The 25,494-nt window shown below is 41.7% G+C and overlaps 1 protein-coding gene across 1 annotated transcript in view; it reads right to left on the bottom strand.

The window, feature by feature from the left end:
• Positions 1-13,254: 13,254 nt before the first annotated feature.
• AP3B1 (adaptor related protein complex 3 subunit beta 1) overlaps positions 13,255-25,494 on the bottom strand; it is a 238,077-nt gene continuing 225,837 nt past the window's right edge. The window contains exon 26 of the mRNA XM_024194104.1: positions 13,255-14,005. Within this exon, the coding sequence (XP_024049872.1) occupies positions 13,852-14,005 (154 nt within the window). The 3' untranslated portion in view covers positions 13,255-13,851. The remainder of the gene's footprint in view (positions 14,006-25,494) is intronic.

Below are 25,494 nucleotides of genomic sequence, written 5' to 3'. Positions count from 1 at the left end.
CTGTGCTCGCTCTGCGATGGCAACAAATAGTATAGATGATTTTCTAAATGGTTTCCTTCTTTGCAGGTAGAACATCAATGCTCACCTGACACAGAAAGTGAAGTCTCCTCTCCTTTCAGGAGGCATGAGGCTTCGGAAAGAATACCCATAAGTGAATTGATTTTATGTGGAACACAGAAATTACCTTTGAGATTAATTTCAGCTGGCAGGCAAAGAGATACCTTCTCTTTATGAAATGTAGCGTATGGCGGGGCAGCCATGAGAGCCCCCAGCTCTCACACCCTCCTGGCTAACACAATGGCCAAGAGAAAGGCAACCTTCATAGACTGGTGGGACATGACCAATGGTTCAAAAGGTGGCCTGGTAAGTGTTGAAAGTATGAGACTGAGGTCCCACTCAGGCATTGACTTCACTACTGGTAGGAAGATCCTAATCACACCCTTTAGGAATCTATTTTTTACTCACCTGGTAACAACCAGAAGAGCTATCTACCAGATAATGGAATGCACTGATTGCTGCTAGGTGGATCTGTAGTGAGCTAAGAAGGGCAAGTCCTTAATGGTACTCTGAACCTCCCTGGGGAACCTCAAAGAATCAAGCCATGACTCTAACTGCTACTGTGATTGCTATAAGCTCTTGACGCGGTATTGGTTGCATACACTGCAGCTTGCAGTGAGGTTTTAGCCACGAGTATACTTTCCTCAACAAGGGCATAGAATTTGGCTCTGTCTTTCAGGGGAGTTTATCTTTTAACTCCAGGAATTTTGAGTAGTTCATAAAATCATATTTCACTAACAGGCCCTGGTAGGTAGAGATTCTGAACTGGAGGCTGGCTAATATAAATGCCTTCCTCCCCAGGTGTTTAGCTTCCTTGTTCACACATGTGTTTTCACGGTGTTGCTGTCTGGATCATTCCATGTCTGCTTGTACTACTAGGGAGTTGGGAGCAGGGAGGGTGAACAAGAATTCTGCCCTTTTTGCAGGCACAGAGTAACTTTTCTCAGCCCATTTAGGTGTGTGTGTGTATAGGCTGCCAGCGTATGCCATTCCCTTCTAGCTGGGTCCATAATTGTCTCATCCACTGGGAAAGCAACCTGAATGGGTCTGGTGGGCTGCAGGATATCCAAGAGCTTGTGATGCATATGTTGAACTTCTAATGGAATCTGAAGTTCTGCCACCACTCCTTGTAAAAGTTCTTGATACTGCCTATGGTCGTCAGGTGGAGATGGTGAAGATGGGGCAAATGCCTCATTGGGTAAGAAAGATGATACACCTGTTGGTATTGCTGGATCCAACTTATTGTTTTCTTCCTCCATGTATTCCTGTGGAGCCGGTTGCTGTTGTCTAGGAGAAGAGGTACAATATGACTCTGATACAGTGACCCAATCTGGGGTATCGTAGATAATGATCCCATGGACCTCATCAGGGCTAGTATGGAAGGTCAAAGGCTGGTTGGGGGTGATGAGCTATTGAGTACCAGCGTAACCCTGTAGGGTAAGCTTGCTTGGGTGGAGGACTGGTCCAAAAAACTCTTGAAGCCCTGACTGGGCTAAGCTCCCTGGGTTGGGGAGGTGATGGTTCATCCTGGACATCAGATTCTGCCGACAAGAAGTCTGGATCCGGTGCCATTGGCAGATGCCAGAAGCTCCAACTTGTGGATGGACTAGGGGAGTAAGTCTTTCTCCTTGAGGTGGTATCTTCTTCTGGGGCCAAGACATCTCTCAGAAAATAAGAGATTGTGAGTCTGGGAAGGCAAAGATGCCCTCCGGGGTAGTGCATATCTCAGTCTGCCTGGAGGTACAAGGGGTCCTGGTTTTTGTTCTGCTGGATCAGGTGCTGTGATAGACTTAGTGGCTGGCAAATCCTTATGGGGCTGGACTGGTACTGTTGGAGAGAGAGTGAGCCCAGTCTGGAGCTCTTCGTTAGTATTGGCGGTCCTTTGGCTTGTTAGAGGTCACGGTCGGCACCTGTATCAGCACCATTGGAGCTTTGCTCCTGCGTGCTTTCCTTTCATGCTTGGGAGGCTTAGGCAGAGCTAAGTCCTTGGGACCTGTGCACAGACTCACCCGACTTGGAAGGAGCTGAGGGGATCCTGTCTCCTGGCAGCAGGCTTTGAAGCTGTTTTTATCCCTGTGAGAATGCTCCTTACTCTCATGAGAAGTCTGTGACAACAGGTTTTTTTAGGTTTATCTGATCTGGACTCTGCTCCAGATCTCATGCCTGAAGGTGCACCACTCGAGGACTTGGCCAATATTCAGGTGGTGTCTCCCAGGCTGGTTCTGACTGGGGTCTCATGGCTCTCTCCATGAGGTGCTTCCTCATTCGGAGCTCTCATCTCTGTTGGGTCCAGGGTGGCAAAGAGCGATAGATACTGCACTTGGTGGAGATATGTGCCTCCCCAAGGCAGAAAAGGCAGAACTGGTAGTTGTCACTGACTGAGAAGGAGCAGGGGCATGACCGTTTAAATCCTGGAATTCTGAGCACAGCCCTACTCCTGAAAGGGGGGATGGAGAGGGTCCCCAGGGTGGGGAAAACCAAGCTATCCTAACTATATATAATAATATAAAACTATAAAAACACTAACACGATATACAATTATATTTACAGAGATGCAGACAATGCGAGGATATCTCCAGACAGAAAGGATTCCAACTCAGGTCGTGTGGTGGTAAGAAGGAACAGGAAAAGTGGTCGGTCCACACCTCCCCATATATCCTTAGTGCTGAATAACTGGATATCCAGGGTGCAGGGGCAGACCAATGAACGCTACTTGCAAGATTTTCTGGTCTCAGGCGGAATGTGTACATGTGTGGAATACATGTGTGGAATACATGTAGGGACCAGCACTCGAAGAACCCATACACGCAGCCATACAAGTCATTTACCACAAAAATTTGCAACTGGGGAGACCAGCTAAGTACTTACTAGTTGAATCTGTGGTCCACAGTCTTTGAAAGAGGATAATATAAACTAGTTTAAATTTAAAACCCACTGGTGGGGCCACAGTGTTCGTTCCTTCAAATTCATGCTCTAGCTAAAGGTGGAGGATTCTTTTCTCTCCCGAATTTGAGGATGAGTACTAGAAAAGAGAGGGGGTGCACACCAGATCTCTTGGCATGAGGTTTGGGCTGCTCATGCATTTCTACATATCAATAACCAGTGCCAATTTGCATGCCTTCGGTGTACTTGATAAGAACCTTGGAGCCTCTTTGAATGATCAGAGAGGAAATGGAAAGGGGCAGCATACCTCTCCCAAAATTAGGTTTCTAAAACTACCTACCCTTGGGCATAACTGAAATAATCAAGGTTAATAAAACTGCAGTTAAATTCACTGTTCACTCTTTTCCCACCCTTGATCGTGGTAACACAGTTTGAAATGCACTTTTTCATTAAGTTTTCCAGTTTCCAAATGGTTAAATGAATATGGCTTGCCAGGTTCAGTTTGTCTCCTTCATATTTTTAAACAAACTACCCCATTAATGCACCATGCATAATAAAGTAAAAACTAAACTCGCTCAGTCCTTTCTCTTAGCAGCCTTACCCAGTCTCTGAGACCTAACACTTTGGCTGTACCTCACTGGTACCCTTTTAAGAGTGGATTGTACATTTGACTGTGTCTTAGAACAGCACATAATGTTACATACACAAAAGAAAGGAAATTCAGAATGAGACATTAGATGAGTCATAAGTCATATCCTTGTTGTTAAATTAATATAGTTTAATACATTTTAAACAATTAGTACAAAAAAATGAAGCTTCCACTGACTAGTGCTCATCTGCTGCAAATCTAATAACCTGTAATTTTGCCACACAAATTATGAGAAATATGGAAGAAAATAACCAAAAATTTTGTAAGTAGCAGACTTTCACACTAACTGGCTGTCTTTAGTATGATTAAATATATATATTTAATACACAAAGCTTAGTTTACAGTATGGATGAAATGTCTGAAAAGGTTTACATTTTAATACACAAAAGTATTTTAAACTGTAAACAGTTGTCCTACACAAAACACCTTCCCCCAAATTACCAATTGGGATAGTCAAATTGAAAAAAGTCATCTGGATTTACAATATGTATATCAAATTTCAACCAGATATTGATCTGAAAAAAAATCCAAGTTACAAAGCCCAGAAAAATAGGGTTAATAATGAAAATGCCAAAGATCCTTAATTATAGTGGTGCTTCTGAGTGACACCGTTATGAGTGTATACAGTCCTCTAGAGTGAGGTATAATCTGTTTGAGTTATATAGCAATAATACCCTCTCCTTTGATTTATACTGTATTCCCTTAGCAGCACAATGAACCTTTCCTATTTGCTCTGTTCACTGCAAACTGCCTATTTGGCTGAAACTTTTAAGGGTCCTCCCAATTTGTCCTCTTTCTCTCTCTCTCTCAAAGCATTCTGCATTTTTACCATAATATGTTCTCAATTTTACTCTTGGCATCAAGAATTAGTAGTCAGCATTGAACTGCCTAGTACTACATTTTCTTTATTGAGATATTAATATTTTCCTACTGTAAATTCTTTTCACTTGTATGAATTCAAGAGATAATTATGACTTTCATATCACATTAGGATAACTATATTTCCAGAAAAATCTTATTGCAAGATAAGGTCTTTAGAAGAATCAGTTACTAACCTGTTCCATAACTGTTGTTCTTCTAGATGCGTTGCACATATCCACTCCACTTCAGGTGTGTGCACACCCAGTGCACTGTTGTTGGAGATTTTCCCTTCAGTGGTACTTGTCAGGGTGGCATATGTGCTTCTGCTGCCTCATGCTTCTACGCAGTGGCATAAAGGGTGGAACCGCCCAGACCCGCTCAGTTCCTTCTTACAGACAGAAAGACTAATATAGAGGGGGTTGTGGAATGGACATGTGCAATGCATCTTCAAGAACAGTTATGGAGCAGGTTACTAACTGTTGCTTCTTCTGCTTGGTGGAACTACATTGGCCAAGTTACAACACAAGCATATACATGAGGATATCCAATATGAGATCCTTTGAGAAGATACCAGGAGCCCCTTCATCTTGTCTGCAGCTGCCACAAGCAATTGGGGGCTGACCTAAGCTGTTTGGTTCAGTCGAAGAAGAACACTAATGCTCTCCAGACATCCAAAGCATGGAGTCTCTCCTCAATAGGCATGAAACTTTGGAAAGAAAGAAGGTAGGTATGTTGCCTAATTAACATGGAAGTGAGACACCATTTTTGAAAGAAACTTTGGATGGGAATGTAGGCAAACCATGTCCTTGTAGAAAACTGCGTATGGAGGTCCAGGCATTACAATGCAAAATGCACCTAACCTCCTGGCAGAGGTGATTGCTACCAAGTAAGCCACCTTAATTGAGCGATATAGCAAGGAACAGGTAGTTAAATGCTCAAAGGGAGGCCTCATTAGTCTTGTGTCAAGATGGAACAGGATCTACCTGAGGGTACAACCTTTCCAGACTCTTCAAAAATCTTACTGATATATAGAATGGGGAAAAAAAGAGAACACTTACCAGTTGGAGGGTGGAAAGCTGAAAGAGCTGCTTTGATGGAACTAATGGCCAGACCTTGCTATTTTAAGGATTACAGACAGTCTAGAATCTAATGTATTGAAGACCTGACTGGAAAAACCCCTTTCTGCTGGGACCACATGGGGAATCTCTTCTACTTTGCCAGGTAAGTATGTCTATTTTCTGCTACTAAAAGGACATCCTGAACTCCCTTTGAATAAACCTCTTCTGAGGGATTAGCCATGGAGCAGCCAAGTTGTCAGGTGGATGGCCTGCAGGCTGGGGTGGAGGAGTCTACTATGGCTCCTGAGAGACAGGTCTAGGTCCAGTGGTAGGGACCGCGGAGTTCTGCTCTAGATGGACAGCAGACTGGAAAACCAGTGTTGCCAAAGCCACGCTGCAGCTATAAGTATGACTCAAGCACAGCCCTGCCTGATTTTCAGCAACACTCTGGGTAGGAGTGGGACAGGAGGAAATGTGTATAAGGGCTTGTCCATCTGGGGCGCCAGGAAACCCTGGGCTGTGACCTTGTTGAGAACAAAACTAATGACATATCCTGTTGACTTTCATTGCAAACAGGTCTACACGGGGAGTCCCCCACAGCTGGAAAATGGACTTGGCAATGTCTTGATGGAGAAATCATTCATGGTGACTGGTAATCGATCTGCTTAAGCAGTCTGTCAGGTTGTTCTTCATGCCCAGAACATGAGAGGCTCTGTGGTCAACTGAATTGGCAATACAAGTGTTCCAGAGACTGACTGTCCCTTGGCATAGCAGAGTGGACCAGGCTCCCCCTTGCCTGTTCACATAGAACATGGCTGCTGTGTGGTCTTTGAATATGTGCAGATTTCTTCCCTTGATATGGGAAAGGAGAGTTTGACGGGCCAGGCGAATGGCCCTCAGTTCCCTTACACTTGTAGGCAGTTAAATCCTGTGTAGACCATAAACCTTATGGGCCTCCCGACTTGGGGCAGAAGTGTCTGAAACTAGAGTTAAAGATGGTTGGGGGGAGCAAATGGAACTTCCTGGTTCGCAAGTGCCCCCTCGTGTGAGTGTGTATGTCTGCACTCTCTGCCTTGCGGTGGAGTCTTCAGTGACTCAGCCCTCTGCCTGAATCACACACAGTCTGTATGTGAGATGAAATCAAACCCTTTCTAGTATACATGTCCAAGCGGGGGGTCCTATCTCAGTGCCCTCTGTATCTGCAGCCTTATCCCTAGGCCGATCCTCAATCTGCCCAGCAGGGCCTATCCCAGTACCCAGGTTCAAACTGTCTCTCAGCCCCATCTGAGCTCCCACAAATTGTCCCTGCTCTTCAAGCAGTCCCGGCGCTAGTGTGAGGCTCCCTCCCCAGAGACTCGGGGCCTTTCTGACCCCAGCTCTCCAGCTGAGCTGCGAAACAATTTATTTCCCCTCCCAAGGATGCATCAAAGTCCAGGCCACTTCATCAGTAGCGGGTGGGGGGACCTGAGCCTGGCCTCTACACTGGATCCCAGCCCAGAGACCTTATAGATAGCAGCCATCTGCCGTGTCCCTTCAACTAAGCTGCATTGCTGGCTATGATTCCCCCTTGGCCGCTTCCCCGTGGCCCCAGCACGTTCTTCACCCTTACCTCAGGGCTTTGTCCTGGTTGAGTCCCAGCAGCCAGCCAGGAGCTCCTTCTCGCTCCCCCCAGTTTCTGCCAGCACTGCTCTGTCTGAGGTCCTGTAACTCCCTCAGTCAGTCAGGCACACCATCCACGCTCCTCCAGCTCCAGCAAGGAACTGAACTCACTCTGGCCCTGCAGCTTTTTTTATATTGGCCTGCTGTGCCCCGATTGGCTGTTCCCTGCAATTCCTTCTGATTGGCTGTGTGGGATGCAGCCGCTCTAGATAGTGAGGAGGACCTTCTCCACTCCCTTTTTCTGGGGCAGGGTATGGCAGGGCTGCAAGGTCTCCAGCAGGGGGTCCTCAGGGCCAAGTCTACCCCCATCATACTCCCTGACACACACATTTGAAAGATTTGCCCACCAGTACAGACAGGCCCAGATTTGAGTGTACACTTACACCACCATATCTAGAGGATGCCAAACTGGTGAGTACACTGAAGCTAACTATCCTTGTCGTTTCCTGAGATGGAGCCTGGCATGCAGGACTACATAAATGCATAAGGTCTTATGTCCCAGAAGCCTGAGGCAATTTCACACTGTCATGGTAGGAAACGGCCAGTATTGTCTGAAATCTTGACCATGGAAGAAATGCCTTGGATTCTGTAAAGTCCAGGACTGCTCCTATAAACCATCTTTAGTACAGGAGATACCATAGGTTTCTCTGTGTTGATAAGCAGTCCTAGCGCACTGAAGGTGGACTGGAGAAGAGACATGCTGGACTGTCCTCTGATCAGCCACTCATCCAAGTAGAAAAAAACTTGTACTCTTGACTTCCTCAAGAACGCTGCTACCACTCCATACAACCACTCCCTGCTTCAGACTGCCTCCCCTGCAATACCTGCTCCTTATCTCCTGGTAATCTGACCCTGCCTACCACCTGACTCTTGGTTTTGCCCTCTGGCTTGCTTTGGACTATGACCTCCTGGTATCTGACCTGGCCTTCTTCCTGACTCCTGCTCTGACCGCCCACACACTGGTCATGATGGGTTTTCATGGACCACTTGGGCCACAGGAATACTACCCTGATTCCCAAGTTGCTGGACTGCTTGGGGGCTGCCCATATATTCACCAAGTTGGACCAGTATGTAGTGGTCTACCTAGGCGACATATTGATCTTTGACTACCCTCAACAGCATATTGCTCATGTCCGAACACTCCTGGAACACTGTGGCAGCAAGGCCTTTAAACTAAGCTTGAGATTTGTGCCTTCAATCAGGTCTCCACAGAGTTCTTGGGCTTCAGCTTATCCCCAGAAGGGATCAAGATGGACCCACACATCCAAGCCATCCACGATTGGTTGACTCCACACCTGGTATGTGACCTGCAATGCTTCCTGGGATTTGCCAATTTCTATTGATGATTTAGCCTGAATTTTTCAAAACAACTTAAGACCCCCATCACTCTCCTCTGGAAAAATCCCCAATTGCATTGGTTTCCTGAGGTCCAGCATGCATTCAGTCAGCTGAAATTCACTTTTACTATGGGGTGAGCCAGTATGGGTGCCAATGTCACATAAACCTTCATTGTAGAAGCTTTTAGTGCAGAGATCAGGACTGTCCTCTCTCTGCAACTTGGTCTCAAACAAGGGTTACACTCATATGCTTATTACACAAGGAAGCTCACCCCACAGAACTGAACTATGAAATACTTTACAAGGAACTCCTGGCGATAAAAACTGCCTTTGCAGAATGGCATCACTACCTGGAAGGAGCTCATCACATGGTCACGGACCGTAAAAACCGGGAATCTCTCTATATTGTGAAAGCCTTAAACCAACGGCATGCATCTTCAGTGGGCGCTATTCTTCTCATGATTCAATTTCATTATCACATACATCCCAGATCCAAAACTGGCAAGGTGGATGCCCTGTCCCAAAGATACAGTATGAGGCCCCAGCCAGGACCAACCCTCATTTTCAATCCTGTGGCACTCAGTGCAGCTCGTCACTAGGATATACTCGGGTTTATACATTCTGCCTCTGGCTCAGAAATTCTGCCTAATGAACAAGCTATTATCGACAGGAAACCACATGACTTCCAGGAAGGGATCATGCATGTAAGGGACTGCGTCTGCGTGGAAGGGTGGCAGTTCTGCAACTATGCCACAATTTCCCCCTAGCAGGACACTTGGGGTGCGTCAAGACCCAAAGACTAATATCCCACTCCTTTTGGTGGCCCCGGATACCCCCAACCATACAATTATTCATTGTCTCCTGTGTGTTTGTGCCCTTACCAAGACCCTATGCCACAAGCCCTGCAGTCTCCTCCATCTTGACCAGGGGCCGCCATTGCCATAGATTTTATTGTAGGATTACTGGAGTCCAACAAATTTATGACAATTTTTATGGTAGTGGACCACTTTATCAAACTGGTTCACTTCATCCCTTACACAGGCCTCCTCCCCTCTGCAGACGAGACAGCCCAGCTATGGATTAGCCAGATTCTCCAGCAATGTCTGTAATGCTACATTAATCATCACCAGAACGATTGGTCCTCACTTCTCCCTTCCATGGGCTTTGCCTACAACAGTGCAGACCATGCCTCTAGGGGTCAAAGCCCCTTCCCCCGCCCCCAATTATAGGTACCACCCCAAATTCCACCCACAATTACCTGCGTCCTCTTCTGATCCAGCTGCTTCAGACATGGTGCAGCAGATTTGTTGGGCCCAAGAAGAAGTACATGGAAAAGGCAAGAGCAGACTAGAAGCGGTATTTAGACCATCATCAACAGCAAGATCCCACCTGCACAGTGGAGTAGGAGATATGGTGCTCCACAGAGCTTCTCCACACATACAGACGTGGTCACAAGCTGAACTTTCAGTTCCTTGGCCCTTTTAAAATCCTGTGACAGGTTAATCCAATCACTTTTCAACTCCAACTACCGCACTTTTTGAAGATTCACCTGATGTTTCGTGTATCACTACTGAAACCCTACACAGAAAACCCTTTTCCCCACAGAGATGATGGCATTAGAGAAATCATTGTCTGTTTCCCCCTAGACAGCACTGTATGTTCAGACACTCAAATAACTGAAGGCGATGACGGTACCGAATGCTGTAATGCAGAAGCTGGCAAAGTTGGACCTAAGGTTGTTGGTGCTGGGTGAAAGGACCCCTGCACAGCCAACGAGACTGGTACCAAGATGCATAAGTTTCTTGCCATTACATAAGCTTCTGGAGTCAACAGCTGCTGGTGGGTCGATTTGGATGGCACCATTGAGGTTTAAGGTGCTGCTTCAGGAGCTAGTCTTGACCATGCCTATGCTGATGCCAGAATCGACAGACCTCCCTGAGTAGAAGACTGTCTCAGTGAGTGCCTCAACTTCAAGTGCATTCAACTACCTTTTTCTCCATGGCTGCTGGACTTTGGTACCAGGGATCTCTCTCTCCTGGATGTTTCCTTGGAGGTCTGACATGTCTTTCTTGGTAGAATGTATTTACACTCTATGAAATGCTTGTATGTTGCTGCATGTATTAATCTCACTTATAATATCTATATCCCATGTTATAAGGCAATATTTTAAGCGTTTGCTCTGAATAATCTGTAAACACACGCCCCCCACCAGGAGAGAAACATTACCAAGTATGAAATACTAGTTTGCCACAGGAGGTGTTATCTCCCACCCAACAAAAAAAGAAGGCCCAGAGACACCAGACAAACTATTGTGGAACATCAGAGGACAAAAGACTGTTGATTGCTTCCCACCCACCCCCACCTGTGAAGAGGAGACGTGCATGTGAACTCATCCTATCATCTTGAACTCTGGGAGAAGAGAATAAAAATCCCTGACAAGAAGACACTGCATCTCTTTGGCTGTTTGAACTCTGAAGGGCCAGAGACTCTAAACTGAAGCCAGAGATCCCTCCTGAATCTGCCCTGAAAGACACTGAGTAGACAGATCACTACAACTCTGTCACTCTTAGGATTTAGATGGTAACTCATTGGTGTGTATATATGTTTGCTTGCTTGAACCTCTAAATAACTCTCATTCTTTTTTCCTAGTTAATAAGCCTTTATTCATAGATTCTAGGACTGGAAGGGACCTCGAGAGGTCATCGAGTCCAGTCCCCTGCCCGCATGGCAGGACCAAATACTGTCTAGACCATCCCTGATAGACATTTATCTAACCTACTCTTAAATATCTCCAGAGATGGAGATTCCACAACCTCCCTAGGCAATTTATTCCAGTGTTTAACCACCCTGACAGTTAGGAACTTTTTCCTAATGTCCAACCTAGACCTCCCTTGCTGCAGTTTAAGCCCATTGCTTCTTGTTCTATCCTCAGAGGCTAAGGTGAACAAGTTTTCTCCCTCCTCCTTATGACACCCTTTTAGATACCTGAAAACTGCTATCATGTCCCCTCTCAGTCTTCTCTTTTCCAAACTAAACAAACCCAATTCTTTCAGCCTTCCTTCATAGGTCATGTTCTCAAGACCTTTAATCATTCTTGTTGCTCTTCTCTGGACCCTTTCCAATTTCTCCACATCTTTCTTGAAATGCGGTGCCCAGAACTGGACACAATACTCCAGCTGAGGCCTAACCAGAGCAGAGTAGAGCGGAAGAATGACTTCTCGTGTCTTGTGTCTTTAGGTAGTTTATTACAGGATTGGCTACAGGTGTTGTATGTGATATAAGATCTAGGGCATCAGTTGTTCTGAAGTAAATGACTGGTCTCTTGGGACTGGAAGCAGCCTGAATGTGGTGTGATTTTTGGTGTAGGTGACCACTTATCACTAAGTCCTGTTTGTCTGGGTGGCAAGATAGACTGGACAGTCTAAGGGGTCCGTCTGTGACTCCATGATAAGACTGTTACAGTGATCCAGGAGATCACATTTGTCACTGGCTTGGTGAAATCTAATTACAGAACTCACCACCAGTTCGGGGTGTCTGCCCTGTTTTTGACAGTCTGCCCTAAGGTAGGCACTCATGACTGTGAGTCACTCCAGACAGCGTCACAGCCCCAATACCAGTAATGGAATCCCACAAAGAAAACTGAAGTGTATAAACACACGAAAAGGGAACTTAATACTAAAAACTATCTAACACTAAAATTAAGGTTAAATGGACACCAACTATGAACCAAAAATAGATAAATGGGAGAAAAACATGCAAAGGCAAGACAACTGGCTCCAACAACTGTCATGGGCGGTAAGAAAGAACTGAGGGCGGGGGTTGGAGGTAGCTCTGCCCTTTATACTACTGCACAGCAGAGCAAGGCAGCAGACAGCGCATGCACTGCCCTGATGGGTACCACTGAGGGAAAAATCTCCAAGAGCAGTGCATTGGGCACACACCCACCTAAAGTGGAATGGATATGTGCAATCACTCCAAGAACATAATATAAACCTAGATTAAAAAAAAAAAGTTGGGTAATAGCATGGACTGTTGTTCCCTTGTTTGAAAAGCACTGTGTGCATTTTGGGTGCTACTGCAAACTAAATAACGCATTCATTTATCAAGTCTAATAATGTGAAAGTGGCTAATATAATACTTCAGAAAACTGCTAATAAAATGTGCATGTTATTGGAGCTACATTTTGGTTCCGTTTAGGTGAGGTGTCCATTTGTAATTTTAAAATAATTTACAGTACATAGCAAAGCAAACAGTCTCTGTGAATGAAATTCACCTCTGTAGAAAGCTAGCACACGGCCCGCAATACCAATTAAGTCCCACTTAAGGGCTACTGTGCAGAATTGCCTGCAGACCCTCTGTGGTGTATCGTGGAAATATTCTTTGCAGTGGACCCATATAAACTGCTGTTGAAAGCCATTTTAGGGATTAACTGGTTTGAGACCATTGGTCCACAATTATACAGACCTAGGTCTCAAGTAACAAGAACATGAAGGTGCTAAAACACTATATTCCAGCCCATAGGCAGCAGATTGTTGGGTACAGCGGGGTGAGGGCTGCACAGCAGTCCTCCTTGCTGACTGTAGATAAGGGGGATGAATTTCTCCTTGTCCAATCCCCTCTAGACTCCTCTGACAAAAAACTCAGGCTTTATGCAACCCTCACATGATATTTACTTCAAATGGGTAAGATTTATGTATTCCTAGTGATGTACAGAGTCAGTTCCCTATAAAACAAAAGAGAAGAGAGTCCATTCATAACACTACTTTACTGGCGTCTTAACATTTAGAAATATTTGACAAAATGGCAGTAGCTGGAAACGACTGTTTATAACATGTATGAGTTCAAGCTTACAAGCAGCTTTATTGGACAATGACATTCTCTAGTAAGTCTATTGTCCTTTTACACCTCTCATACAATAAATCCATCCTATACTATGTACCTTGTAGATTCTGCTGGAGTCTCTCTTTCCCATTTTAGCTCACTGCTCAGGCAAGCTGATTTTCCCCAAACTTTATTATCAAATAGTTATGTTTCATAGCAGGAAAAAGTGGAGGGGGGAGTAGGAGGAAAGAGAGGGGAAATACCAGGATAGAACAACTGAGAAATACTTTTAAGGGTGTAGCTAAATGACAGTAAAATATATGTTCTTTGGTTAGCAAGCAGAAAAAAACCCCTTGCATACATGATAGATACACACTAGCATTCTAAAGCAGGAGACAAGAATGTCAAGAGTGTATTCTTCTCCCACTGCCAGATGGAAGGGCTATTATTATAAATGAAAGGCAGCAATAGTGGATGCCAGGCACTTTTGTTGTGTGCCAGATTCTGAAGTCCAGATGTAAGCAGGTTACCCCTGGGACAGGACAGGCTTCAGCTCCCGCAGTAGAATAGAACCAATCACCGTTTTCTCAGTGTTTATGATGAGCTGTGCTGTAGAGCTTTCCTTCAGCTCCACTGTGACTAGCATCAATGACCCACTGTGCACAGTTTTAGCTGCAAACCTGGAGGAAGGGGAAAAAATCATTAAGGCATTCATATAAAGCCAAAAGTTGGTAGTGTATTCTTTCTAAAGTTATATTAGTTTAAATTTCAAAACTTTTTCAATTTAATTCAGTATAGGGGACAACCCCTAAATCCCCCTACAAATTCCTCAGAAAAAGGATTTGTGCAGTGCTGCACAAATAGCTTTATTTAGATTTTATTATCTAATAAATCCACAAAGATTTAGTACAAGATTTTTTGTTTAGTATTATGGACAAGAAAGTTCCTTTAAAGGAAAATTATTGTTTAGATTCTAGTTTTGTGTATTAACACCGAGTACTTCAATTGAAAGAAAGTATTCCATTCTGCACCAGTAACTTAAAACCAACTGTATTCGTAGTTAAAGGATAATCTTCAGTATTTTATACCAAAATAACTAAATCCAATACTAAAATGATGTTGATGTTATGCATTTTCTAAATTGTTAAAATGCAGCCTTTTGAAAATGTTTTCTCTGCATGCCACGTGATGAATTAATTCAACTTAAATTGCTCAAACTGAATACCCAACATGATATGAAATGATGTTATGTAACAAACTAATCTTTCTGAAACACCAGATCTTCTCCCCTTAATTTATTTTATCTCCAGAACATTTGACACACTTTTCTATTGATTAAATATTGTAAATAAAAAGTGAGATCTAATGCTCCATTATTAAATTCCAAGACATAAAGAACTCACTAATTACACGGAATTAAAAGCAAAACTAGCCTTTTAAGCACTGCAATTGACTGAAAAGCCATTTTAGGCACAATGAACTTCTGTCAATCCTGTTAATTCATTCTGCATGCACAGCCAGGCCCCAGAGACAGGAAGGATGAGGATGGCAACAGCCTAGTCTTCCATTTTCCACAAGGAGTGCACCACACGTGTGTGTGTGTGTGTGTGTGTGTTATTTGAGAACAACAAAGTTGCTGCACATGGGCTTTTGAAAACACTAACAAGTGTAGAGCAGGTCTGTGACCTACTGTGACCCCACTTTGCAGGGCCAATCCCCTCTCCCCTTTCTGAATGACACGTGTCTGAATCAGAGCCATCTGCCTCAATTTGCGCAACATCTTCAGCCACAATAGGACCCAGTTAGCCCTGACAACAGCTCACAATACATAAAAATAAAACTGCTGTGCTGACAGCACGCTGTCAGCTATTCAAGAGCAAACCAACTGGTCAGTGTCTCATGTCTGACAATTAGCGCGGGCCTTGCAAAGCGCCTACTGAGGTCCTTAGGGAGCTCTTTAATTACCATCAACATAAAAGAGGGAGTTTATCAGGAGATACTCAAAAAACTTCACTCCAGACTTAATTAAAATATTAGCTACTTAAGCAGGAAGCAGATTCTCTTTAAATGAGATGTAATTTTTAAAAAATTATGTTTAAGTACATCAAAAACTCATAACACATCATACTAATTTAGAACACAAGTCATTTCTCAAAAGTTTCCTATCACAGGTCAATATATTTCTTTTGTCCAGGTTATAAATGCATTCTAACCCATCTTCCTCCAATAGGAAAACCTTGCTTTTTCCTAACTACAAAACTACCACCTTAAAAATTAACTACTTATTTAGTTGTGTCTGTCATCTTGGCTATTTGCTTCACAATGTAAATTTCGGTATTTCTCATGTTGATTTTGACAGGGTGATAATTATGTAAACAATAGTCTTATTAGTCTCTTTATTTACTTAACACTTGTGTCTTGGGACAACACAGAAGCAGATTATGTCTGAATGCACACATAAAAAGCTCTGTAGTTGGAGTTCCTGCAGTGTTTCATAGCCCCAAGGCTCTTTTTACCTCTTTTCTATTAAAAACTGAAAGTGATATAAAGTCAATGTTATGATAAAGCAAATGGAGCCCAAAGCCTCACCAGAGGTCAGTTTTGTTGACTGTTTTATACGTGCCATTTAAAACACGAGGTAAGGGAAATCATTATAAATAAAAATTCTCTAATGAAAACGTGAGTCTTGTATTTGTTGCAGAATCTAAATATGTGCTGACTATTTCACATAAACTATTAGCATGTATGCAATTACAATATTTACTAAATGTCTGTTCTATTGGACACTGATTTTGAAACACTTATTGAAAGCAGACGTCTAATGGAAAATCACTTGACTTATTTCACTGTTAAAGAAAGAGCTAGTTAAATTGTAAACCTGTTTTGGGCTGTGGAGAGCAAAGTCTGTTCCATAAAATCCACAAGATCATTACATTGCAAAATTAGCTACAGTAGAAACATATATTCAAAAGGAATGTACATTTCTGAAGCTAAACTCAGTTCTGAAATGATAAGGCGGCTGATGTTTAGATACAAGATTAATTATCAGTAAGACCACTTGTGTCAATTATTAAGATGTTTTAAAGTAGTGGTTGTTATAGTAGGATTATTTGAGGACCATCTGATTATTAGGATAAAGAGAAGAAGTCTTATCAGATGTTTTACACTTAAGATAGTCAATCCACTAGCATTTTAACAAAATTGTGATCTAATCAACTAGATTTGTAGATATGAGAAAACCATTCAATATCATTCAGTAATGAAAATAAATCACTTATGTACAATATGTTTACTCTTTATAGGAAGCTGTGGAACATTTTTTGTCTCATAATGTCAGTTTTTATCCCTACTTTTTCTACCAGGGTACACTAACATACATACAGGAAGCTATATTCCATTTATTATGACATCAGACTTCAGTGTGGCTTTGAAATAATCCTTGGAAAACGACACTGTTGTATCTATCAAGTTTAAATTGTAAATTGTAGTTGTTTGTAGAGGTAGAAAAGACCTTCAGTGGGACATCACTAGGTGTGGAATGTTAACAGCTATTAGAATGGGCCTGCTGTGATAGAGGGTAGCACACCAATAGACCTGGAAAAATATTAAGAGTAAATGAGTACAAGTACAATGTTTGCCATTAAAAAAGAAAAGAAAAAAAAAAAAACCTTTTACCAGTAGTTACAAAACCGTGATATCTGTGATAATTCAATTGTTTTATATAGTTAAACAGTATGTTTAAAATGATTTCACATGATCATCTAGTTATTTTTCATTTTTAATTTATCCCCCACCCCACTGTTTGTATCAACCAGATTGGAAACTTGAAAATGAAAGTTTTCCTGTCAGAGTATTTCTCCCTACAGCACACGCATAATGGTGGTGTGTCATTTATAGCATTACTCACATATACTGGATTATGGGTATTTTTTTTTTTCCATTTAGAAAAAGCACTTGGGTAGGCAGAGGAGGATGTTATGCATGTGCAAAAAACAAATCTCTCTCAGCAGGTTAAACAAAAAAGAAAAAGAATAAGTAAGTCAAATAAGCCCGTCCATTAACCTTGAGAGTTTCAGTTTAAACTTATTGAATCTTTCAAAAACTTTGTTTTGTGTGTGCAATTTTTTTGGGGAGGAGAAGGGGGAAGGCATAGTGATCATTTTTTATTGAAATCAACGTTTGTCAACAGTGATGTATGAAATCTAGTTCTTTACTATTTCAAATATAAGGGAAATTTGAGTATCTTAGATATTACAGTGCGATAACATTTGCCCAATGCTGACTTTTTAATGGTAACCACTGTACATAAAAACGGAAGTAGTTTCTGTTTCTGTAAACAAAAAGGGACTAAAATTCATGGTCCAAGTACTTTAAAGAATTGCAGAAATTCTTAGTTACCAGATACATTGCAAAAAAACTGTAATTTACTCTCAATACCTACTCTTAAATAATTAATATTTATACAAAACTATGAGTTAATTACTAGCAGAACATTCACAAACAGAACATTTGTTTACAACAAAACAAGGATTTGCTACAGTTAATTCAACAGTACTAAGACATACTTTCTCTTCTCATGGACAGTCTTCCTGGTCTCTGATTGTTCTATTCTAAGTTCAGTTTTCTCCTGTTTTCTGTTCTGCTGGTTATCAGAAACAGTGACAATGGCCCACTCAGGCTAAAACTTTTTTTTTCTATCCTGTACATGAAGCCTTCAATTACTGCCTGCTGAAGCAGACAGAATCCTATTAGTAAGAAAGACAATCACAAGATGCAATGCCCTGCCCTAGCTGTACAAAAATAATTAGTCCGAAGTTGACAAATGTGTAATGAAGTTGCACAATGAATGTATGTAAGAAATACTGGTATAAATTAGTCTTCTACTTCCAAATACCAGAGTTAACAGCTATGAAGCATTATTTTTCTATGTGTTATCAAGAATAAATATACAATTTTGTAATTTCAGTACTCTGAAGTTTTGATTTACTTTGGTTAATACTGTATTTATATACAAGTTTTACTTTGTAATTACCTAAGGATCTCAAAAATGGTAAAATAGTGGATATTTATACTGTTTAGCTGTCATAGAAACTTTAGAACTTGAATAAAGATATACTGGGGACAGATTTAACGGTATATGCCTATATGGTTCTGATACAGGGGTGACCAAAGTTTGTAATCTCAAACGTATTGAAAATAGAAAATAGTAACACATTCACAAGAAAAGAGTGAAAAATCAATTTAAAAAAAACTAATGATTTTCATCTCAGAAAATACTTCACTGGCATCAATTAAATTATTAAAAGCAGAGAAAACTAGATTAAAGAGCATTTACACCATAGAAATAATTTTATAATCATTTTGATATCTCTCTTTCATTTTTCAGATAGTATCATGTTTTCTTGAAAAACAACTTTATTGAATTAAAAAGTTCCTTTAAAATTTTCAACATACTTATGATGTTCAAATCAAATTATATTGTGATGATAGAAATATTAAACATTTAGGAGTTTAATGAAAAACATTTTATTTTATGGATAAACTATAACCAGCTATGTACTGTAGCATTTTTAGCATGCTAATTTTTTCTGCCAAAAATAGATTCCAGAAGCCTGGCCTCAGCTGCTACTCAGCAATCTCACTGTATCCCTGTGAAAGTCAGATGTGCAAACGAGCCTGTAAGACTTATCTTGCTAATCACTATGACTGCTCCATGTAATGGTCAGTGAGGGTGCTACATCCACTTTCAGACTACTTCATCAAATATCTATCATCAACTCAGTAACCTACTCAGCATCTAAGGCCTGAGAACCCAAGTCTGCTTTGCAAAACTTGGATTGGTTAAGAAGTTGGATCAATAGACCACCATCTCACCACCAACACACAATAGTTAGCCTGTTTTGTTCTTGCATGTGTTTTGTTCTTTGTACTCTTCTGTTCTTAGGGAATCAGGCATTTAACGTAAGTGTTTGAGAATTATGTACTTTCCATTTTTGAAAACAAGCAATAAATTTCCTTTTGCAAAAGTGTATTTAATCACAGAAAACAGTTTGTCTTACACAAAGTCAACAAATAAAAAATGATAACATCTTTTAGATAAAAAACTCTCGTTTGGTTATCTTTGCAAATGTTAAATGCTTTTTGTTTAAACAATTAACTCAGAGGTTGCTGTTTGTTTTTTCAAAGAAAATGCTGCACATATTCTGCACTTTAATGCATTCAGATACAGAAGCAGTGCTGTCCTCTAGTGGACAGCAAATAAGCTAGGACAGAACAATCTATTTTGATTAACTTAAGATCTAAATAGCTTTCACATACACTTTTAAGATTGTGGAAATCTGCATTTTCTTAAAGTTAATTAAAAAAACCTAACCCTATAACAAACATTCTAGCTCCTTGTATTCAATAACATATCTAAGGAATTAAAAGATTCTCAAGGACTGATGTTATACAAATATGTTTACTCAAAGTATTTCATACCTGTTAATCAAAATCTTTGAATGCTGATGATACCTGAAAACTGTATCAGCACTCAGCACTTTTCAATATATAAACCTTTTATTACCAATGAGAAAGTCTCATTTCCTGGAATGATAAACACTTGGGTAGGTAACTTGGCAACATCTTCCAGCTATAGCCTCTGAATATTTCTATAAAGGATACATTTCTACTAAAACATTCTACTTCTCTCTTGAGTTAGGGAAAGAAATATTTACTTAAGGAATACTGACCAATAGGGAGGACATTTTCTGGCATTTTATAACTAGCTGGAGGTGTAGAAGGCCTGAGGTTTAACCTAGTTGGTCATTAACAACCTGGAAAAATCTTTTCCTAAAAGTCATTATTACTATCATAAATCAAATATTAAAAAAGTATTAAAAAACCCTACTCTTTCAAGTTTCCAAAAGTTTTAAAGCTGAAATGCATGTTAGCATTGATATAATGTTCTGTTTACAACTCTGGTCTCCTACCATTAAAAGACCCGAGCAGAAATTTATAGGGAAAGTAGGACTTCATTTTCAATGTTCCACTAGGTTTATAACTGAAGACTAAGGTCTGATGTATCAGTCCATCGTCAATCCAGTAAGAACCAGTTGGAATAGTTACGTGTTTAGCCTAGGGCACTTAATCCTTTATCTAGACTTTACTAGAGAAATTAGGAAGCAAAATGGACATCCTACGCCTATTATAAATATACTTACCTACGCCTATTATAAACGGTTACTCAGTGCAGCTTCTGAGAAGAGTAAGTGTCTGTACCCCAAAATTAAGAAGCCATGAAAGCAGAACAATTCCAGCAACTGCTTCATAGGAGCCATTGCCAGAGGAAGATTTCAGTTCCCTTGAGCTCCCATGCCAGGACCATCTGGAGGCCAAAGATTCAGAAGAAGCTTCTGGACTGAAGCAGGGCAGAGTGGGTCTTCAGAAAGAGCCACTGCCCTGCCTCAGTATTCTTCAATTTATAAGGAAGACCTCATTGGTTAACCAGCGGGAACACAGATTTGGGTTCCAATGAGTTAACATGGAATAGTTACAAATATGCCCATCAATTTCTCTTCTCTACTTATCCTTAGTATGTGGGTCATGTCCCCTCTTACTGACTGGTTGGAAGCGGCTGGAATGATTATATATATTGTGCCTTGAGCTGATGAGACTTGCATACTAACTTTAGGCCAGTTTTTTCCCCCAAAGTTACTAAAAACTGCTATTCACACAGAGAATCAATTTCCCAGCTGGATCTTTGAGATTGATCCTGAATACACATACACAAAAAATACACCCCAATTCAACGGTCCCCATACTAAAGGAGTGGGAAGATTATTGATCAGCAGACATTATCCTTCTCTGAAAACAGAAATTGTATAGTAACCCCAAACTCACTTTCCTTTGAGAGACAGTCTGTTAATCCACCACATCTGGCACATGACAGGCAATGAAACAATAGGGAGGGTTGAGCACAATCAGCATATTAGACTGAAGTACAAGAGGACAGAGGAAGGCTACTGAAGAATCAATGCGGATACTGTAGGGTTCCATTTTTTAGTATTTTATGAAAATGTGTATATTGGACCAGACTGCTGTTCTTCCACTTTCTTCAGCCAATACACAGGACTTCAATACTCATCTGCTATAATATGCTCATAATCCTGCGTTCCCAGTATATTTTTGATCTAGGTAGAAATGGCATCATAGTCAGGGCCTTCTTTCTTCTTTGATTTGGGTGAAAATTTAGGAACAGAATTTGACTTCCTATACTGTTTTTTCTTTTTAAGATTAAGCTTCCGGACTCTCAGCTATCACTACAGATGTTAAAGTTATAACAAAGGTAGGTATGCAATAGTTACATTTTTGTGTTTTAGATTTGGGCAAAATGCTGGGAGGAGAATATTGTGATTCCTGTTGAAGACTTGTTTGGATGCAGAGTTGACTAGTGTCCTTAGGGCAATAGTGTTGTAATGGAATATGAGATACCAAATCTCTACTAACAAGGCTTCTAAGTTCTGATGCTGTCTGGGAAGAAGACATGACCATTACAAAGACCATTTTAACAGTTAGGAATGAGATGGACATTGAGCTCATTGTTTCAAAAGCTGTAACAGACCATGAAACAATAGATTGAGGACAATAAAAAGTTTGAGGTTTCATTATCTCCAACAAGGCAATCCAGCTACATTGGGTTGAGCAGATAATGACTTTTTCCATATCAAACCAGAAGACTGACCTTATTGCTGCCATGTGTCCTTTCAGAGTGTTGGCCCATGGTCAAGCCATCCTGAAGGAATTTCACAACAGAAAATATGTAGATGACATTGTAGTCATTGTTCCTTTCTAAGCCATCTCATGCTATCATTTGATGTCACTGAATGTGGATTCTTTGCTAGCTGCAAGGAGAGCTGTGTGAGATAACTGTCTGAATATCTAGCTCAGCTCATCTAACTCTGTTCAGCATCCACTCTGCTAGGTTCAGGTTTTTCATTTCACTCAGTGATCAGGCCCTGTGTGGGTAAATCTCTAAAGACGGAAGTTTGATGACAACTGTGTTCCTAGCCACATCAATTTGCAGTACAGCTCAGATGGCCATGAGAGTGGGGAAATGAATACCAACTTGGTCAGAAGAGATTTCAGGGCATGGGAGGAGAAGTAATATACTTTCATATGGCACCAAATGCTGGACACTGAGGAAGAGACAGGAGCAGATCTTGAATACAGTGGAAATGAAAATGTTAAAATGCATGCTTGGAGTTACAAGGATGGACCATATTTGGAACAAACGTATTAGGGGAAGTATGAAGGTGGTACCAATTACAGAAAAGTTGAGGGAATCCAGGCTTAGACGGTTTGGGCATATGAAAAAAAGACGGGAAGAATATATAGGAAACAGGGTGTTTAACTTAGAAGTGGAGGGTAAGAGAAGGGCTGGAAGACCCAAAATAGATGGATGGATGTCATATAATAGGACTTGATTAGATACGGAGTTTCTGAGGAACTGCTTCAAGACAGACTGGAATGGAGAAGAAAGACTTGAAGATCCGACCCCTTACACATGGGACTAAGGCTAGAAGAAGAAGGGGAAGGAATACAGATATCAGACAGTCTTGGGATGGCCTGGTTTTCCACTCCATTATATCAGTTTAAACAGACAATTCTATTGACCTCAGTGGAATTATACAAACATAAAAACAAAGCAAAGGAACAGTGAATCAGGTCCAGTGTGTTCTTCACATCTGCCCCTGTGGTCTTTTATCTCTGAGTAACAGATTTCTGTCTTCTGTCTGCTACTACCTACAGGTTGATGAGCTGTTGTTGTATTTTGGGACAGATGAAAGTGTAGCGTTCAAAGACCATTTCCCTGTGTGGACCCATCTTTTTGAGCTAATCTGCTTGACACTTCAGATGCCTTTTATGTGCTTGATATTGAGTCACATTATATGATACTTTGCCAATTACAAGGCAGCCATGGTTTTCTGATTTAAGAAGTCTAAGTTATTCCCACTTTTTTTCAGTTAAGTACGCAAAAGTCTGCAATGACTGTAACCATACTTTTGTGAACACTTTTTTTGTGTTGTTAAAAGACCAAATGAGGAAGGGTTTGTAAGGGAAGTGGAAGGATATGAAAGCAAACGTGAGGAACCTTTAGTGTCTCCATCTGATGGGGATGTGCAATTCCACTTCTTGAAAGTCAAGTGAGGAAATTCTCTGGATGAATGCTGGTGAGGATTGAGGGCTCGTGTCTGTTGAGAGCCCTAAAGTCTGTTATTCTCTTCAACCCTCCAGGTTTCTTAAAATACATGAAAAAAATGGAATAAAACTGCCAAGAAATTCTCCTGGAGCATAGAGAGCAACCTACATTATTGCCCATTTGGAGAAGTGTGGGGCGATGAGAAGTCTGTATAAGAACCAATTTCTGAGGGTTCTCTGAGGACCTCAGTTGCACAAAGCAATCTACAGGGTTCTTCTCTAATTCAGTTATTTATATTCTTATTTGAGCTAGCGTGCTAAAAATAGCAGGTGGATGTTGTGGCTTAGAGCTCAGAGCAGGGGGCTGAGCAGCCTTGAAAGCCTGAGCTGCTGCCCAAGTCGCAATGTCCACACTGCTATATTTTAGCAAGTTAGCATGACTGTCTACCCAGCCCGTGAGGCTTGCTCCCAGCTTCAGTGTAGATATATCCAATGTTATCCCACTAATCCCATCGTGTCTGAGGTAAAACAGCATTCCATGGCTGACCATATCAAATGCCACAGGGAAGTGCAGGTGACACAATGTTCCTGCAGTGCTTCCAAGACATCCTGTTACATGAACGGTCTGAATTCAAAGGAAGGAATGTATCAGATTATCAGTCTTCTGTGGCATGAGAGGCTCCTAGCATTCTAAAAGGCTCTCTCAGAAGTGGGTGATTTTCTCAGAAAAAAAACCAGAAATGTTATTCTTGCATGTAAACCGGAAGGGGTCAGATCTCAACCTGGTGGAGGATGTTCAATTCAGAACAGGCAGGTATAGCTCCCATTTCCTAAATCCTCTTCTAGTTCAGAAATCAGTTCCAGGGATTGACTAGCTGTGAGGGTAGGGGCAGGGATTACTTGTGAAAAGCCAAGTAGGTGGTTTTGGGCCATACTGGGAAATATTTGTCAACGTGGATAAGGAAATCTTCCAGACATTAAATCTTGGGAATGTCATATCCATGTCAAACAGCATCTCAGTGAGGTCGCCTAGAAAACATTTGGTGTTTAGAGGTCTAGAAATTAAGTGCATCCACACGCTAGACTTGTTTCTGCATTTGCCACAAAATTGCATGACTTTTGAAAATTTTAACCAAAATTTTTCAAAAGTCACCTACATTTCAATGAAAGTCAATGGGATTTAGGCTCCTGAATGCCTAAGTCACATTTGGGAGCAAGGCTCCAAAATAATTTAGACACTTTCAAAATATTACCCTTTTTCCTCTAGGTGTCCCCTTCTGTATTTGAGGTTGGACTAGAAAAGGATCGCTACTTTGAGTGGTCTTCAATTAATCTAGGTCTTTGGTGCCTAAGTAGACAGGAAGGATGAGAAGAGCTAGAGCAGGGGTAGGCAACTTTTCAGAAGAGTTGTGCCGAGTCTTCATTTATTCTCTTTAATTTAAGGTTTCGCATGCCGGTAATACATTTTAACGTTTTTTAAAAGGTCTCTATGTCTATATTATATAACTAAACTATTGTTGTATGTAAACAAGGTTTTCAAAATGTTTAAGAAGCTTCATTTAAAATTAAATTAAAATGCTGATCTTACGCCGCCAGCCTGGCGTTCTGTTCACCTAGGCCGGCAGCGGGCTGAGCGGGGCCTGCGGCCGGGACGCCAGCTGGCAAGGGGACGGCAGTTGGGACCCCAGACCTGGGGGGGGGGGGGGGGGGGGGGGGGAGGGATGGGGGCTGTGGGGGTGCAGGGCAGAAGGCTGGGTGTGTCGGGGGATTCAGGGATCAGGGAAGAGGATGTGTGGGGGGTGTGGGGGTGCAGGGCAGAGGGCTGGGTGTGGGGGGTTCAGGGGTCAGGCAGAGGGCTGGGGGTGTGTGGGGGTGCAGGCAGAAGGCTGTGTGTGGGGGGGGTCAGGGCAGAAGGCTGGATGTGGGGGGGAGTTCAGGGGTCAGGGCAGAGGGCTGGGGGTCTGGAGGTGCAGGGCAGAAGTCTGGGTGT

The sequence above is a fragment of the Terrapene carolina genome, unplaced genomic scaffold (assembly GCF_002925995.2).
Source record: "Terrapene carolina triunguis isolate 2854851 unplaced genomic scaffold, T_m_triunguis-2.0 Scaffold69, whole genome shotgun sequence".
NCBI lineage: Eukaryota > Metazoa > Chordata > Testudines > Emydidae > Terrapene > Terrapene triunguis.
Note: the sequence above shows the minus strand (reverse complement) of the source record. Positions and strands in the feature narration are given on the sequence as shown.